The sequence below is a fragment of the Pelecanus crispus genome, chromosome 3, assembly GCF_030463565.1.
Source record: "Pelecanus crispus isolate bPelCri1 chromosome 3, bPelCri1.pri, whole genome shotgun sequence".
Lineage (NCBI taxonomy): Eukaryota > Metazoa > Chordata > Aves > Pelecaniformes > Pelecanidae > Pelecanus > Pelecanus crispus.
Genome location: NC_134645.1, coordinates 7,914,033 through 7,929,085, shown reverse-complemented (window position 1 = coordinate 7,929,085; position 15,053 = coordinate 7,914,033). Strand labels below are relative to the sequence as shown.

General features: G+C 37.5%; 1 protein-coding gene across 1 annotated transcript in view; it reads left to right on the top strand.

Annotated features, from left to right (window-relative positions):
- Positions 1-15,053, top strand: part of ESF1 (ESF1 nucleolar pre-rRNA processing protein) — a 33,161-nt gene that overhangs the window by 16,145 nt on the left and 1,963 nt on the right. The window contains exons 10-12 of the mRNA XM_075707877.1: positions 7,722-7,843; positions 9,210-9,300; positions 14,464-14,531. Of these exons, the coding sequence (XP_075563992.1) occupies positions 7,722-7,843; positions 9,210-9,300; positions 14,464-14,531 (281 nt within the window). The remainder of the gene's footprint in view (positions 1-7,721; positions 7,844-9,209; positions 9,301-14,463; positions 14,532-15,053) is intronic.

The window sequence follows — 15,053 nt, the reverse complement described above, 5'->3', positions numbered from 1 at the left end:
ATTAGAGGAGAATGGTTGGAAAATCTTGCTTGCAAAATGCTGAAGATTTGAGGGAACAGAGAAGGGAGAAGTCTGACCTTCCAGTAAGACTGCTCTGTGGGAAAGAAAGCTACCAGGAAGAAAAGTTGGGGGATATTTGGTTGTATTTAGTGATATCCAGATTTTCACGTGGAAATGAAAAAAGATAACTTCACCAAATAGTGTCCCAGCAGAACTCATCCTGACATCTGAAAACCAATGTCTAGGTTTTTTGTGTTTTTTTTTTTTTTTTTTTTTTTTTACTCTTATGATGCAAAGATATTCAGACTGATTTTTATATTTTGTTTATGGGTGTGTATTTTCCCTGAGATATAATGAGCCAGTTTAACAACTCGCTATATCCAAGAAGGGAAGGGTTTTCACTGTGGCCTCTCCATCTTGGTCCTGGCCCAGAGCGCACTGTGAGTGCCCGTACCAGCCCTGGCACTTGTTATATCTCTTTGCAAGCTTAATTTCATTTGCTAAAATGGCAGAACTACTCTGGAAAAGAAGAAAAAAATCTGGATCTTTTCTGCTGGGCTAGTGAGTCAGATAGTCAAAGGGAAGCATTTGGTGAATGCTCAGAGGGTTGAATTATGCAGTCCAAAGACTCGGGAAGTGTGACGTTACCTTTTTGGGAGCAGCAAGGTGCTGTATTGGCTCAGTAGGTGTAGGACTGCAGGCTACGTAAGACACAGCCTGGTCTGTTATTGTAAATACTGAGACCAGAGACATGCTAGAATCCAGCCCCTTCACCGCTGATGTGTTAATTCCAGCTAGGAATGCATATCTGATTATCTGATTTACACTAATATTATTCCTGAATTCACTCAGGTAACTTCTGTTGAATATAAATGCTTGCTTTTTAAATCTTGTTCTGGTCTGTACTGATCAGTGAAATTGATTGAACTGAACGGAACAGTTTTATTCCTAGTTCTCCATAAGATCTGTATTCGAAAGTATACACTGGCATTAAAAATAGTTGTGTGCTTTCAGCCGTGCCTATATAATTCCAATAATTTCTGACATGAGTTCTCCCAAAATTCTGTAGAAAAAGCGTTATGTCCTGCGCGATAGGACAAGTGCTTGCTAACGCAGCTGTATTGTCACGTTTTACTTCATTTGTCCACAGCGTGTCAGTATTTGCATTCTTGAAGTTGCTCGCTTAGTATCTAATTCATTGTGTCACTGAGTGTTCAAGGCAGATGAGTTTTCATACATAGGTAGCTATCAAAAGATTTTTTACGAAGATTTGTTGTTGCCACCTTTCAGACTGAAGGTGGAAACCACAGTCGAAACAATTGCGGCTAGGAATGTGTTCTGTGTTTATATAGGCCAGGTGTAGTTTAAACAGTTAAAAGCTACCATTTTTTGTGTTGGTTTGGAAAACACGTTTGGGTTTTTTTTTGTTTGTTATACAGTCTGTCTTGCAAAGAATCTTGCAAATTGTATGAATGAAGTTCTGTAAATTAAAAAAGACTAAGCAACATAGTTTGGTGACATAGTCAGGAATCTGTAGCAAACCTTTCATTGGAGGAGATGGAAAATTGTTTTGAGAGAGACTAAAGGAAACTTAGTAGTGCAGGGAGAGCAAGAAGTTTTCTGAAGGGCTTGGCCTCTTAAAACTGCCTTGCGTGTTACAAGTGAATTATGTTAATGTTTAGGAACTGTAGTAGAGATGGAATCCAGTTCCCTAATACAGGGGCTCCCTGTTTCTTTGCAACTGAATTTAGAAAACTGGATTTGTTCCATACTACATCTAGTCCAACCCTCTCCTTATTGCATGTTCTTGCAGGGCTCCTAGGACTTTTGCTAAAGCCTCATCTTTTTTTGAGGGAGGGATGGGAAAAAAAAACCAACCAAACAAAAACCCCCTATCCTGATAAATATGACCTACTTTGTGTAGAGTCAGGTGGATGTCTGTGCACTGGGCCAGATTTATTCAGATAATGATGGGTTAAATGTGCGTGTGTGTAGAATGAAGTTTACATTGGTACTTTATAGTATTTGATGTAAGTTCAGCAACTATGATTTTGCTGCATATATTAGTGTTTCCTCATTTCTTACCCTGAAAAAGTTAGAGTGTTATCAAAGAGCAGAGGTTCTGGAAATCACAGAAGCGTTCACATCCTTTTGCTAGTTAGACTCTTCACCTCCAGGAGGTCAGTCATTACCACTACTAGCTGTTAGCCCCTGGAATACGGTTTTGTCCAAAACAAAAGTCCTAAAAGTGAAGATGAATGTCTTAACTTTGCTTTCAAGTCTAAGGTATGGGAACATGTTAGCAGTTACTGATTTCAGTCAGCATTTGGAGAGGAGGTCCTGCACACCTGAAAGGGAGTTTGGTTTTTTTATTTTATTTTATTTTTTATAGTGGAGCATAGTCAGCACATGCTGAACAGTAGTTTATAGTTCTGGCAATATATATGCAGTTGAGGCTGTGCTTTCTTACAGGAGAGAAGTACATTAGTTACTATGTTATTTTTTTTCTTGAACAAATGCACTTATTTAAATTCCAAAAGAATTTAATTGTGTGCAGTTGGAGTGTACTGGGAATTCAAAAATAGGTTTTGTTATAATCTCTTAAGACTCCTTAATTTTTTCGGAACTAGTTTATGTCTGTTGAAATATTTTTATTACCAAGCTCTGCCTTAGTCTGCTTGACTTATTGCAAAATCTTTTTCCTGCCCAAATGTTTAATATACAGAGAGTTACAACAGTTAAATCTAGGAAGCTTTTCAATTGAAAGGCAGAGATTTGAATTGATTTAAAAATTTGAGTTTTGGCACAAATATTTACACATGGTTATAGAAAGCATACTTTGTGAATGATTCAGTTATTCTTGAATCATAATAGTTTTAAATAAACCACAGTGCCAGCGAAAATAAATTAGATGTAGTTCCAACTCTCTTTGGTCTGTTTCTTTTAGGCACAAAATCAGTGTTATATTTAAGCATCCATCTGTTTTCTTAATCATATCTGATTTGAGCAACAATTACTATGCATCCTTATCCAGCTCCCAAAGCTCCCTTTAGAAGGTGAAGAGGGAGAAGACCACAACTGCATTTCTTGATGATATTCAGCCAGTTTTCAATACAGGTTTTTTTTTTTATTGGACTTAAAAATTCTTCCTTTGGGAAGAATGAGATGTAAATATTTAGCTAGGCTTAAAGGAAAATTTAAAATTCATTTTCATCAGAAGTGGAATAGCAGGCAATCATGTCTCTGTAAAGTGTATAGTAAACCCCAACTGCATGTTGTTACAGATTATATGGAGCACAAAAATGCTCATATGGATATATATTTCAATCTATACCATTGCCTAGTGTGTTCTCTGACTGAAGCAGCCTTACCTTTTGCAGCACGAAGCAGTATGTGCTGAGCTGCGTGTGGGCTCAGCACCGCAGTTCTTCACACCTGACACCTTAGCTGCTAAGTGTGCTGGGTTTTTTTCAGGCACTTACCCTATGTTAGGGAAACTGTCTTCACTTGAGGTGTCATATCTTCAGGGATGACAAATTCTAATGTTATCAGAGTGTTTCTGTCTGCCATTCCTTTTAGCTACCTGCAACAAGGTGTTTCTTTTTTCTGGTAAGACATTACATGCAAGATGAACTTCCTTGTTTAGATTTCCTGCGAACAGAGAAGTGTCGTCTTCGCTTCTAATAATTGTGATAGTTGCATGCCATTAAACTTCCAAAAGTTTGCAAAACTAAGTGTTTAGAGAAGTAAAAATTCTGGCCTGCCCACCCTCCCTCACTCTCCTACCAACGTGAGAAGCAATATATTTAGGTTTGTTGTAGCATTTATCACACTTTTAATCCTTTAGTTCAGGTATGATTTAGTTGTATGTTAATAGAGATGACCTTTTCCTCCTCTTTTCTTGGCCCTTATTTGTGAAGGTAAATAAAACTAGTCCAATTCATTTATTCTAAAAAAATCTATATTGATCAGGGTATAGGTTAGCCTTTTCTATGGCCAGTTAATAATTCTACCTAAAGTAGACAATTCCTTTTCCCCTTCTGCAATCAAAAGCCTTTTGACCACTTAAATACACTCTTATTCTCGGGAAGTGGTCTGGACAGTAGTTTCTAAGCCATTCTAATCTGTGGAGAAACTCTAATGCCTTTCATGAGACTGCCAAATACCACAAGAAAGGGCTGTATTTTCCTCCAAGTCCTTCTGTGCCAGATGGATCAAATGATTCCATTTTCCAGGCAAATAAATCAGAAATCTTGTAACCTCCTTTGAGATTTTTGGGTCTGTGTTTTTCTGGAGATGTGACTTTTTTTTTTTTTAATCCAGTATTTACTATCTTCAGAGACAATCTGCAAGGTTGCTACCTGACCAGTAATTTTTTCCACAAAACTGCAAAATAATATCCAAAGTAATAGTAGTTCAATTCTGGGAAGCTGATGACTCTCTTTCATTGACTTTGGAGATGAAGAGGTGTACAGTTGGAAATAACTGAACATTTGTTCATCTTGTACGAGAGGGTTTTAGTGGCATGTTTTTAGTGAACCTGTACAATATCCTTCCTCTACTTTATTGTGGCTTTGCATTTGTTTGCTGGTTGAGGACCCAGTTTTTGCGGTCACCGTTTGCCACTTCTTTCCAGGATAGTAGAAGGACGCTTTATCTTTCTCTCTCTCTCTCTCTCTCTCCCCCTCTCCCCGCCCCCATCCACTCTTTTCTTCCTATAAGGCATGGTTTAATAAGATTTCAGATCTTGTCCACACTTTGTGTTTCAGACATGTTGTAACCAGCTCTCCAGCCTTTGAATTATTTTTGGAGTGTAGACAAGCACGAGAACAGGAATTGGTGTTTGCAGTTTTTCAGAAAAGTGTTCTGCTTGCTTTTTGGAGGACGGGTAGAACTGTCCATGAAGGCTGCCCAGTTTTTCCATTATGAACTCTGTTTTCAGTTCCTCGTTACTGAGGAGAGCTGGAAGGAGTGATGAGGAGCGGGGACTGGCCAAATGAGAAACCTAGGTGTTGGGAGAAAGAATGGGATCTTGTCTAGGACATCTGGAGAGGTCTGAGTATGATTTCCGAGCAGTAAAACTGGTATGAGGGGCGGGAGAGTAGGATTTGGTTAGGTGAGGGCTAGGCTGGGCTGGTGAAAAAGGGATGCTGAAGAGAGAAAATTAGAATGTAGAACTGGGGAAGAGACGGAAAATATCAGACTTGGAGGGGGAAGCAGAAACATGATTCCTGCACGCTCCCAAGATCTGTCAGTCATGTCGTAAAACAGGATGCTAACTATAGGATATCTGATGCATTTGTTCCAGAAGTTAAAAAAAAAGAATTGTGTAGTGAATGAAGCAAGGAATTGCAGGTAGGAGAAAAATACTTCATTGCTCAGGCTGTTACGTCCTGCCAGGGAAGTGGATTCTGTCTTTCTGCCACTGAATTCTGCTCCAGTGTGTTGCAAGGCAAGTCAGTTAATCTCTTTACATCATGAAGTTTTGTTTTTGCAAGTGTCTGTCTTGTGAAGAAGGGGCTGAAAGTGTATAAGCTGCATCTGAAGTCAGTCGGTAGTTATCATCGTAACATGTAAACACTGTGTGATGTAAAGACTTTTGAAAAAGTGTTCCTGAAGTGTGTAGAATTTTTCACCGAAAAATGAAGACTGCTTTTAAATTCAGTGCTTATTCTAGGTTTAAATAGTCTAGATGTAAAATGGGGATGCTCCAGTTATTTAATGGATTCCTTCTTAAGGTGATGGTTTTGCACCACTGGGTATGGTAATGATACACATTATAGAAAACTCCACTCTGTTTCTAGAGTAGGGTTCAATTATGTTCAGTAATTTTGCTATACGTAATTATGTTCAGTAACTTAGCTATACGGTGAACAGTAACACAAAATACCAAGTAGCTACATGTTCATGATCAAACAGTTAAGATCCTCTGGAAAAGGTAAAATGTGATCATGTGATGACAAACTATCAGAATGCATATTTATGAAAAGGCTAGATTAAAGAGTAGGACGTACTTGTGCATGCAGCTTCAAGTGCTAGGCATTGGAACGGTGGCAGTCTGTGCTACATTTGTAAACCTCATTAACACCTCCAAACTTAACTGTCTGATCTTGTTATGTGAGAATTACTTAGAGCCAGATATGTTGCACTTCTGTGGGGTTTACTTTTCTAGGACCCTCGGAAAACTGTCGTGCTCTGAAAGAGGAAACTTCCTTCAGCAAAGCATTTAGTCACCTTTCCCAGGCATTGGCAGGTCAGGAAACACAAACTTGAGGGCTTCTCTTATACCATACCTGCAACAAAAGGATACAGAAGAGGTGCAGACCTGAGTTAATGCTCTAATAGTTACAGTTCCTCACTGAATCTGGGGAGAGAATGGTACTTTTCTTCTTCCATCTTTCAGTTCACATAGCTGTGAAGTACAAAAATGACTTTTGGTAACTTGGTGTGCTAAGCAAATAAGAGGACGGTTTATTTCTCTTGCTGCTGGCTTTGGTGTGGGTTTTTGTTTGTTTGTTTGTTTGTTTTTAAATCTTGAGTTACTACCATTTGAACTGGTAATCAGTGATAACACAAAACATTCTTTCAAATTTTTTTTTGCTTCTTTGAGAGGCTGGTGTGTTTCAAGCAGTCTATGCCCTTAATCTCTGGTTCTTGTTAACAAATACTTTTTTTTTGTTTTTTAAAAAAAAAAAAGCTATTTACCTTGAGCACTGAATCTGAATCTAGGTTTACTGTCATACTGGGTGTGTACTGCTTTTTAATTTTAGGTAGTTTTCTGCTGTTAAAGCAGAGTGGTACTAAGTAGCTTTAAAAGGCTAGATGACTTGAAAATAACTTGTCTAGTTTAACTTAATGCAGGTCATGTTATGACATTAGTATATAATGCAAGAAATTATTTGGGTTTTTTGTTTACATTGTTCTGTGCTTTCTAGCTGTGGATTTATTTTTACTTTAAATGTATTCAAATAATAGCTTATCGTTCTCTTGTACAGTGATGGACAAAAAATACACTGGTCATCAGAGATACTGCAGCATTGTCATAGTGTTGTCACACAGGCAAAGTTTCAGCAATGGAGATGCTTTATATATAGCAACTTTCTCATGTAAGCGAGGCACACTGATACAGCAACAACCAGATAGTATCTCTGTGTGAAATGGAGAGCACCAGCTGTAGAGGTTCAGGCCAGCTGTGAGTTGCCCCTGTATTCTGATAGTGATTTAACATTCCAGAATCATTGTCAAGTCACTTCGTCTTTTATACTTTTGTTTTGCCATGTACAAAAAATGGGAATGACTGGACTGTCTTCGAAATATTTTTATGAATCTTAACTAGCTGTAGTGAGGTGCATTAAATATAAGGGCTCTGTATATGTCTGTTGTTATTATTGTGTTACTCTCATCCTTAAAAAGTGGCATCGGTAGACTGCACAGCCTAATGTCTGGAGAGGAGACCTTTCTAAGGAATAGCAGGAGCGTTGGGAATTAGATATCACATAAGCAACCTCTTTTCTGACTCTTGTACAATTTATTACTGAAGGCATGTTTTATTTGGAAAAACACATCCTGTACAGTGATCTTATTTGTAAAAATGTTGTTTTAAGTAGTGTTTATGTTGTTTTCACAACAACAAACTTGATTTTTCTTTTACAAAGGAGAAAACGATTTAAAAAAAAAATCAGATTCATCTCACTTCTTTAACTTACTATTTTTTGTTCTAGGCCTCAAAGAAACTGCTGAAGAAATGGTCAAAAACAGGTTAGAAGGAAAGGATAACCTAACTCCATGGCAAAAATATCTAGAGAAGAAGAAAGAAAAAAGAATTCTTAAAAAAAAGAGAAAGGTAATGTTTGCATTGGCTGCTTGGGGGCCAGTGTTGTTTGTTTTCTTAAGTTGCTGTTGTTGTTTTTTTTGGATAAACTAAATAAAAAATTGTATAGCTTCCAGTATTATTTTAAGGTTAGACTGTGCAGTAGTTGCTCACGTGGAAAGGCCGAGAGTGCCTCATCAAACCTACAGAGCAAAAGGATATTCAGGATACTACTGCTCATACATACGCTTACACATTTCATTTATCTACTTGTGCTGTTTTAAAGATGAATGAGTCCTAATAACAGTTGTTTTTTAATTTACATTTTTGAATGCATTAGGAAGGGTCTTTTTGCTACTGTATGCATATCAGTTTGAAGTTGTTATCATAGTGATAATTGTAGTTTTGGAAATTTTTGGCCTAAAATAATACAGACTTGTTTCCTAGAGCTGTAACGGCAAAGAATTAATAGCCACGAAGAACTATTCACATTTCAAATTGCAAGAGCAAATTTGGTAAATAGTTCGGTGGATGAATAACAAAATGGTCCTATAATAATGTGAAAATTGCTGTTGCTTCATCTTTCCACACGTAGAAAGTAATTGTGAAGTAAGTGACTCCTGTGGCAGTAATGTGCAGAAGTAGGTGGCTAAATGAAATGTTTGTGGATATGCTAGGGAAAAAAGCATGTGGCGCACAGAATCTAGCTTCCCTAAATTCTTAAATTACTCTGAATATAATTCATGTTCCAGAATAACGTTTTCAAGAGTAATCTCTACAATTTGAGTTATGCTGTGCATTCCAGTTAGTTTTAACTGGCATTTGATGAGTAACTTCTTAAACCTGGACAGAGTAAGTAGCACTGTTAGGTAGTAGAGCAACTTTTGCTAGCATAATACTCTTGTTCAGTCTGATAAATTAAGTCAAGGGACAAGGTGTATGACACAGTACTTCCAGTAATAAAATTTGTTCTTTTAAATCCAAACTCATTCTTTTTGATTTTTGGAGCACAAAATGAAGCTCCTTGCTCAAATTTTCCCTAAGTAGAGCTTTTGTGGAAAATAAAGTGAGGACATAACAATGCTGTGATCCTGTAATTTGTTGGTATAGTTAGCTAATGCATCAGAGTTTGTGGGTACATCTAAAAAAGATCTTTGGCATATGTAAGTAGCCCTTCTTCAGGTACACAAAACGCTTTCAGTCTGTGAAATGGATTTGAAATTGTTGATTTGTCTTTACTAGCAATTTTTAGTGTATTCTAGTTTTATGATGTTCAGCATGCAATATTTCAGTTCATGTTTTCATGTTCATAGTTACTAACAGAAGGAACACTTAATTCCAGTGAAACTTTAGTAGCTGTCTGTACATTGATTGAAATAATGTTTGTGCTTTGTTACAGGCTGCTGCTGAGAGAGAACTGAGTGAAGATGAACTTCCATCTGATGTTGATCTTAATGACGCATATTTTGCCGAAGAGTTTGAGAAAACAGGTGAGTCAAGAGGGGTGACTTGTGGAATAAATCTGCCCTTTCTTTAAATAATGAGCTTTAGAAACAAAGTTGAGCTAGAGTAAATGCAGAGATAGCATGTTCAGAATGAAATAAAGTAGGTGTCATTTGCCTAAAATTGCAGGTGCTGTTCTTGTAAAATGATGCATGTCGTGATATGTGGAATGGTAGGGAACGTTGTTTTCTTAGCTTTCACCAGAGATGATTATTTAGCCAGTTTCTGGGGATGGCTGTTAGAAACAAGATGACCAGATGCTCCCCTAAATATTCCAGAGAAAAGAACTTCATTGCCGTCAAAGCCTGTATCCTTTTGTATAGGAGGAGCCCGATATGTATGAGCCAACTACATAAATGTCAAATGTTTTTGCATCATAAACAAAGTTGTCTTTCAGAAGAAATCAATTTTCTTGTCTCTTAGTCTGATACATGTTTTTACTAGTGTACTCTGGCTGCCTAGAAACCCAAATAGTGAAATGTAATATTTTAGGAAATAATTTGTCCAGTTTAGATTTTTAGGATACCTTTTTTGCAAGCTTTTTAGTCTGATGTTTAAGCTAGCTTTTGCTGTGGTAACAGCAAATTGATTTTGAGTATGGTTTTGCTGGTTAAAATTTTAAGGTAGGGATAATCAGTAAGTGTGAGTTCCTGGCTTTCTGTGCTTTTGAGAGCCAAAACCTAAGGGTGGCTCATACTATTGTATATTAAAAGAAGAAAAAAAGAAAGGAGAAAAAAAAAGTAGTAAGAAAACAAACAAACAAACAAAATGCAGATAGCAATAGATTTACAAATATCGCCAGTCTGTTGTTTTGGTTGGTTTTTTTGAGTATGGCAGAGCAGATCCCAGTTCCATTTAAAAAAAGTAAATTAGTTTCAATTTGATACCAGCCAGCATAGGCTTCTGTCCTGATTGTTTGACGTTTGTATTAGGAGAAAGTAAATAATTAAAAACCCAAACTTTGTGTTCTTAATGTGCTTATGTATATGTCTTAATAGTCTGAAGTACAGAGCAGTAGGGTGAGTCCTATCCGTGTTTTATAGAAAATACCACAATTTAAGGTCTCATGCAATGCTGTTTTCTGCCATGCTTTACTGGTGAGTTGTGTGTAGGTTATTTCAGAACTCGTTACAGAGACGCCATTCCTTCCACCACTTTTTTTTTTTTTATTTTTCTTTAATAGCAAGATTATGTGCTCATATTATGTCTCACACTGATGTTTCAATGTTTTATGTGAAATCTCTGAAAAAATGTTTTCTTCATTATGTAAGGAGTTCTTTGTGCCATGGAGGGGCTCAGCAGAGAGCAGTTGTATCTGCAGATCCTTAAACCTTTGTGTCCATAATATGGAGAATAGACTTTTAGTATTTGTGGAGTCTTTGAGGATAGTAAAATAGACGTAAAGGTTAAGAAAGTGAAGCTTTTGTCTGCAAGATTACTGATAATCTACTGAGAAACAGGAGAAAAACAGAATGTGGCTAGCCCTGGAGAAGTTTTAAAGGGAGAGTACAGTGGTTGGCTGCAAGCCAGTTGACATTTTAACGATGATTACACAGAACAACTTTGGCTTTCACCAAGTTTACCCAGAACAGCCTCTGTCTCATAGTTGGCGTTGTTTTTAAGCACAGCTAGCTTATCCAGTTGGGGAAAATGGGTTACAATCTTCTTTGAACTAGGCTGTAGCTCTGCCAACTTTGTATTTAGGGTACAGGCAGCAATAACTTGAATGATGGTAATTTTTCATAAGCCTTCCACAATTCCCCTGAAAGATTGAAATTTCTCCCTTAAACTGACTGTCAGATGATCTTAGATTATGCTGAAAAAGCATATGACAGGATATGTTTGCAGACTCAGGTGGATCAGAGCAGAAACTGAGGATACAGTAGTGCTGTTAGGGTTTTGCAGTGGTGTATTTGCTCCTGTGCTGGATTCACGTGTTGACTGTAACATGTATGGGTCTTGTATAAGTCAGTTTTTGAGAAGCTGAGGCAATTGAAGGGAAGCAAGGCTGTTAGGAGCTGTTAGACAAACGGCCCAACAAATCCGAGTGCTGTGACAGGAAAACTGGAGGTTATGGGAAGTCTACTTAAGTGTATATTCATCAGGTTTGTCTTTGTTCCAGAAAACTGTTTGTAAAGCAGGCAGTGGTTCTTACACTGTGGATAAGTGTAAGAGAGGCAAGGTAGAGCAAATTCTTTGTGCCTGCTATACCCAAAGAGGGTGTGTGCAGATTAGCACTCCTGCCATTCGTGATGGTGCTTGCTTTGCACAAAGTTTTCATATGCACATAATCCCTACGTGCTTTTTCAGTAGTACCATGGACTAAAATGCAAATGCTGCATATATTTGAGCCTTGACGTTGCATTTCAGAAGCCTGATTCTAGTTTGATATTGTCAAGAAAAAAAGCACTTGTTGCTTTTGGTTTATATTGTTTCAAAAAGTGTCGTAAATCTTTCATTTGACTTGGCCAGTTTCAGTCTTACTCCATCTGTTTCTGTGGGGTCTCAGAAAAGGTTCGCATAGGACAGAATGACTTTTGTAGCTTAAACTGCTGTAAGATTAATAGCTGGATAGTGTCATTGCTTATTAACATGAGAGCAATGTCCTGCTTTTGGAGATCACCAAGTAGTTTTGGAATGCTTTAGACTGTGTGATCCTTCTTTGAGGAAAAGAGCTACGTGTCTTTACACATTCTTATAACTCCTGTAGGTTCCAAACCATTTGGATGCTTTCTCATGGTCTAATTTATGATATATGTAGGAATTGATGGCTTTTTAATGCTGGAAGGTAGCAGTACAACTGTGGGGGCATAAGAGGTTAACAGCAAAATCTGAGTATAGTTGTAGAATTTGCACTTGGAAGACAAAGGTCTTAACTTTTACTGACTCATTACTGTGTGTCTTTGCAAGGGTTTTGAGACTGACTTTCAAGCTGCTGAGTAAGACAGATGAGAGGTCTTGTGAGAGGAGTGTTTGGTCTCGGGTCGGTCTCTGTATTTGAAGTCTCAAAATTATGATTAGCTTTTACGGTTAGCACTGGGAAGTTGCTGATGTGCAAAATGAATGTTGCAAACTAAATTCTTGAGCTGAGAAAGAGCCAAATGGCAGCTTGAGGGGAGCTTGCAGCGGCTGAGCTTTTCTCACTGGCTGGTGGCAGCTATCAGTTCTGCATAGCATTGAAGACAAGTATCTGTAGGGTGGACCAAATCTGATTAAAAGATGGCCGGGGGGGATTAGGTGGTAGGTAAAATCTGAGGGTTTGGAATCAGTTGGGGAGGACTCTTATCATAGTTTTTAAGTTCATATGTGTGCAAAAGGCGGAGGGGACTTCCAGAATGTGTGTGGGGAGAGGGACTACATCAGGAGAAAGAGAAAATGATGTATTTGTGAATTCTGAAACCAAATTATTTTCAGTGTGATGCAAACTTTTTAGTGCTCAGGGTGATTTCTGGTACCAGGCTGGTTTTATTAGCTGCATAGGGTCATAGTAAGAAATAAAGAGTTTGATACTAGCACCTGGTTCACCCCCATCTGCAGCAACAGAAGTCTCTGAAGGCATGAAGATAAGCTATCTTCACTTCTGTAATTCTACATAGAGTGAAAGACAAGCCCTTCTTTCAGGGATGGGTGGAAGGCTAAGAGATTTACTGTTTTAACTTCTAGTTAGTTGTCTAGTAATTGTCTCCAATTCGTATCTCTGTGCCCTGTTTCCTTTTCTGTAGTTTAGCCAGTTCTGGGAAGATACAAAAGACTTCATAGTTGTTGAAGTCTTACATGAGACATTTATTTCTCCCTTCTACATACTAACATAAATTGTGTAGGTTAGGTAACAATATTATATCTGAATCTGATTTTCCTGCACATATTCTGGAACTCCTAAATCAACCATTTAGTTCTTGAGCTGATGACATTGGGCATCTGGATAGTTTATTTTTTGATGGTGGTGGTTTGTTTCTTCTAGAAATCCATTTCCAGCTTGGAATCCATTTAGAAATAGTCAAGAGACTAGTCAAGGGAGGAAAAATTGTTCTTCAAGAAATGTGTCCTGTTCCAGAGTATACTTAGTGATATAACTTGACATTTTTCTGGCATGTTTGTATTTCTAGTCTGACTACAAATCTGGCTTAACCAAATGAGGCCAAATATCTTCCTTCAGAGTACCCCCAGTGGACTGTAATAAATTGCCTGGGAATGTAATTCCAAGCTCAAAGGTCAGAGTATGTGGTTCAGGTCAGGAAACCTTCTGCTTTTCCTGCTCCTTCTTGATCGAGGTCTACAGGCATTCCAAAGAGAATAATTTGATTTCATAGGGTTTATAAACAGGTCTGTTTTCATTAAAATTTACATTTGACTAATGTCTTATGCTGTTACTATTCATTATGTCTGTCTAATCAGCACTGTGTATCTAAAGGAAATTCTAAGCGAGTAAGAAAGTTTCATCAGAAGAATTTTCAATTCAGTCTGAAGAGTGAATCATATTTTCATTCCTGTGATTCTGTTCAGGTCTTTTTTGCGAGGGTTTTTTGCACTAGCATGGCTAGCACAATGTGGTCTTTTAGCCTTACCTGTAAATTTTAAAAACTGTCCTGGTTTGTCCGGGTTTGGTTTTGTTTTTTTTTTTTTTTTCTTTTTGACTGATGTACTCTTATTCAGCTGGCAGACTTGTATTCTGGATACAGAGAAGAGATGCACATTTCCTTTTTTTTTTCTGAAGTATTTACTGCATTGTCTACTGAAGTAGAAAGAATGAACAATTTGAGAACTGCAGGACACTTCAGTTACATTTATGAGTATATAAACTAATTTCTCTTTAAAATGCCCTGGAAGTGGAGTGATGTCATGTTTGCCTGCACTGTGGTGATACTTCTCTCTACTGCTCTGTGAAAAATACAGTAAAACCATTTTTTCTAACTGTTCTTTTTTGTTTATGCCATTTGAATATTGCTGCTTCTTTAAGTTAAACACATATTCAGTTTTTAGTTAGATTTCTATTGCTTTAAGTCTAGCTGGTTTTTCTTAACCTTTCAGCGTATTTCCACATCTGACATTTAAGTATTGATTACAAGAAAATGAGAGGCGCTTCATAGGTAAATTCTGCTCTTATGCATAAGCTTGAATAAATGTGTGCACGTCCTATATTTTGCACTTAGGACTAAAGAAGCAGCCAGAATCGGTTGAAAGTACCTCAGAAGATGAAGATGAAGTTGAAAAACAGAAGGTAAAGTGGTTTAAAATGTTAAGAATCACAGATGTCGCATTGCCTGAATTCTGCAAATATTTGTTATGTGCTTGTGAGTGGAACTACTAAAATCCGTAGGACAGCAATAGAAGGGAACTGTGTAATTTTAATAGCAAGAGCTTTTGGAACAAAAATTACTCAAGATGAATGGTAGATGGTCAATGCTTTGATGTTCTAAGATTACACCATGGTATCTTTCTGGAAGATTATGGCTGAACACAGCTCAACAGGGTTAGGTAACACTGAAATGTAAGGGCACAGGAGCCCCACAGGGTGAGCTCATTGTCCCTCTACCTTTAAAGCTATCCCAGTATGTTTGCGTGTTTGGTGGTGCTGAATGTTTACTTTTAACATCACACATTTGTGTGTTCAAACCGTGGCCTGTAGACTTTTAACCTTGAAGATTGAATTGTTTGCTGTTGCGTGTTTACTTTTCATTTGTTCTCAGAACAAGTTAATGTATTAAATTCATATATGTTCATTTTTATTTTGCTATATAAA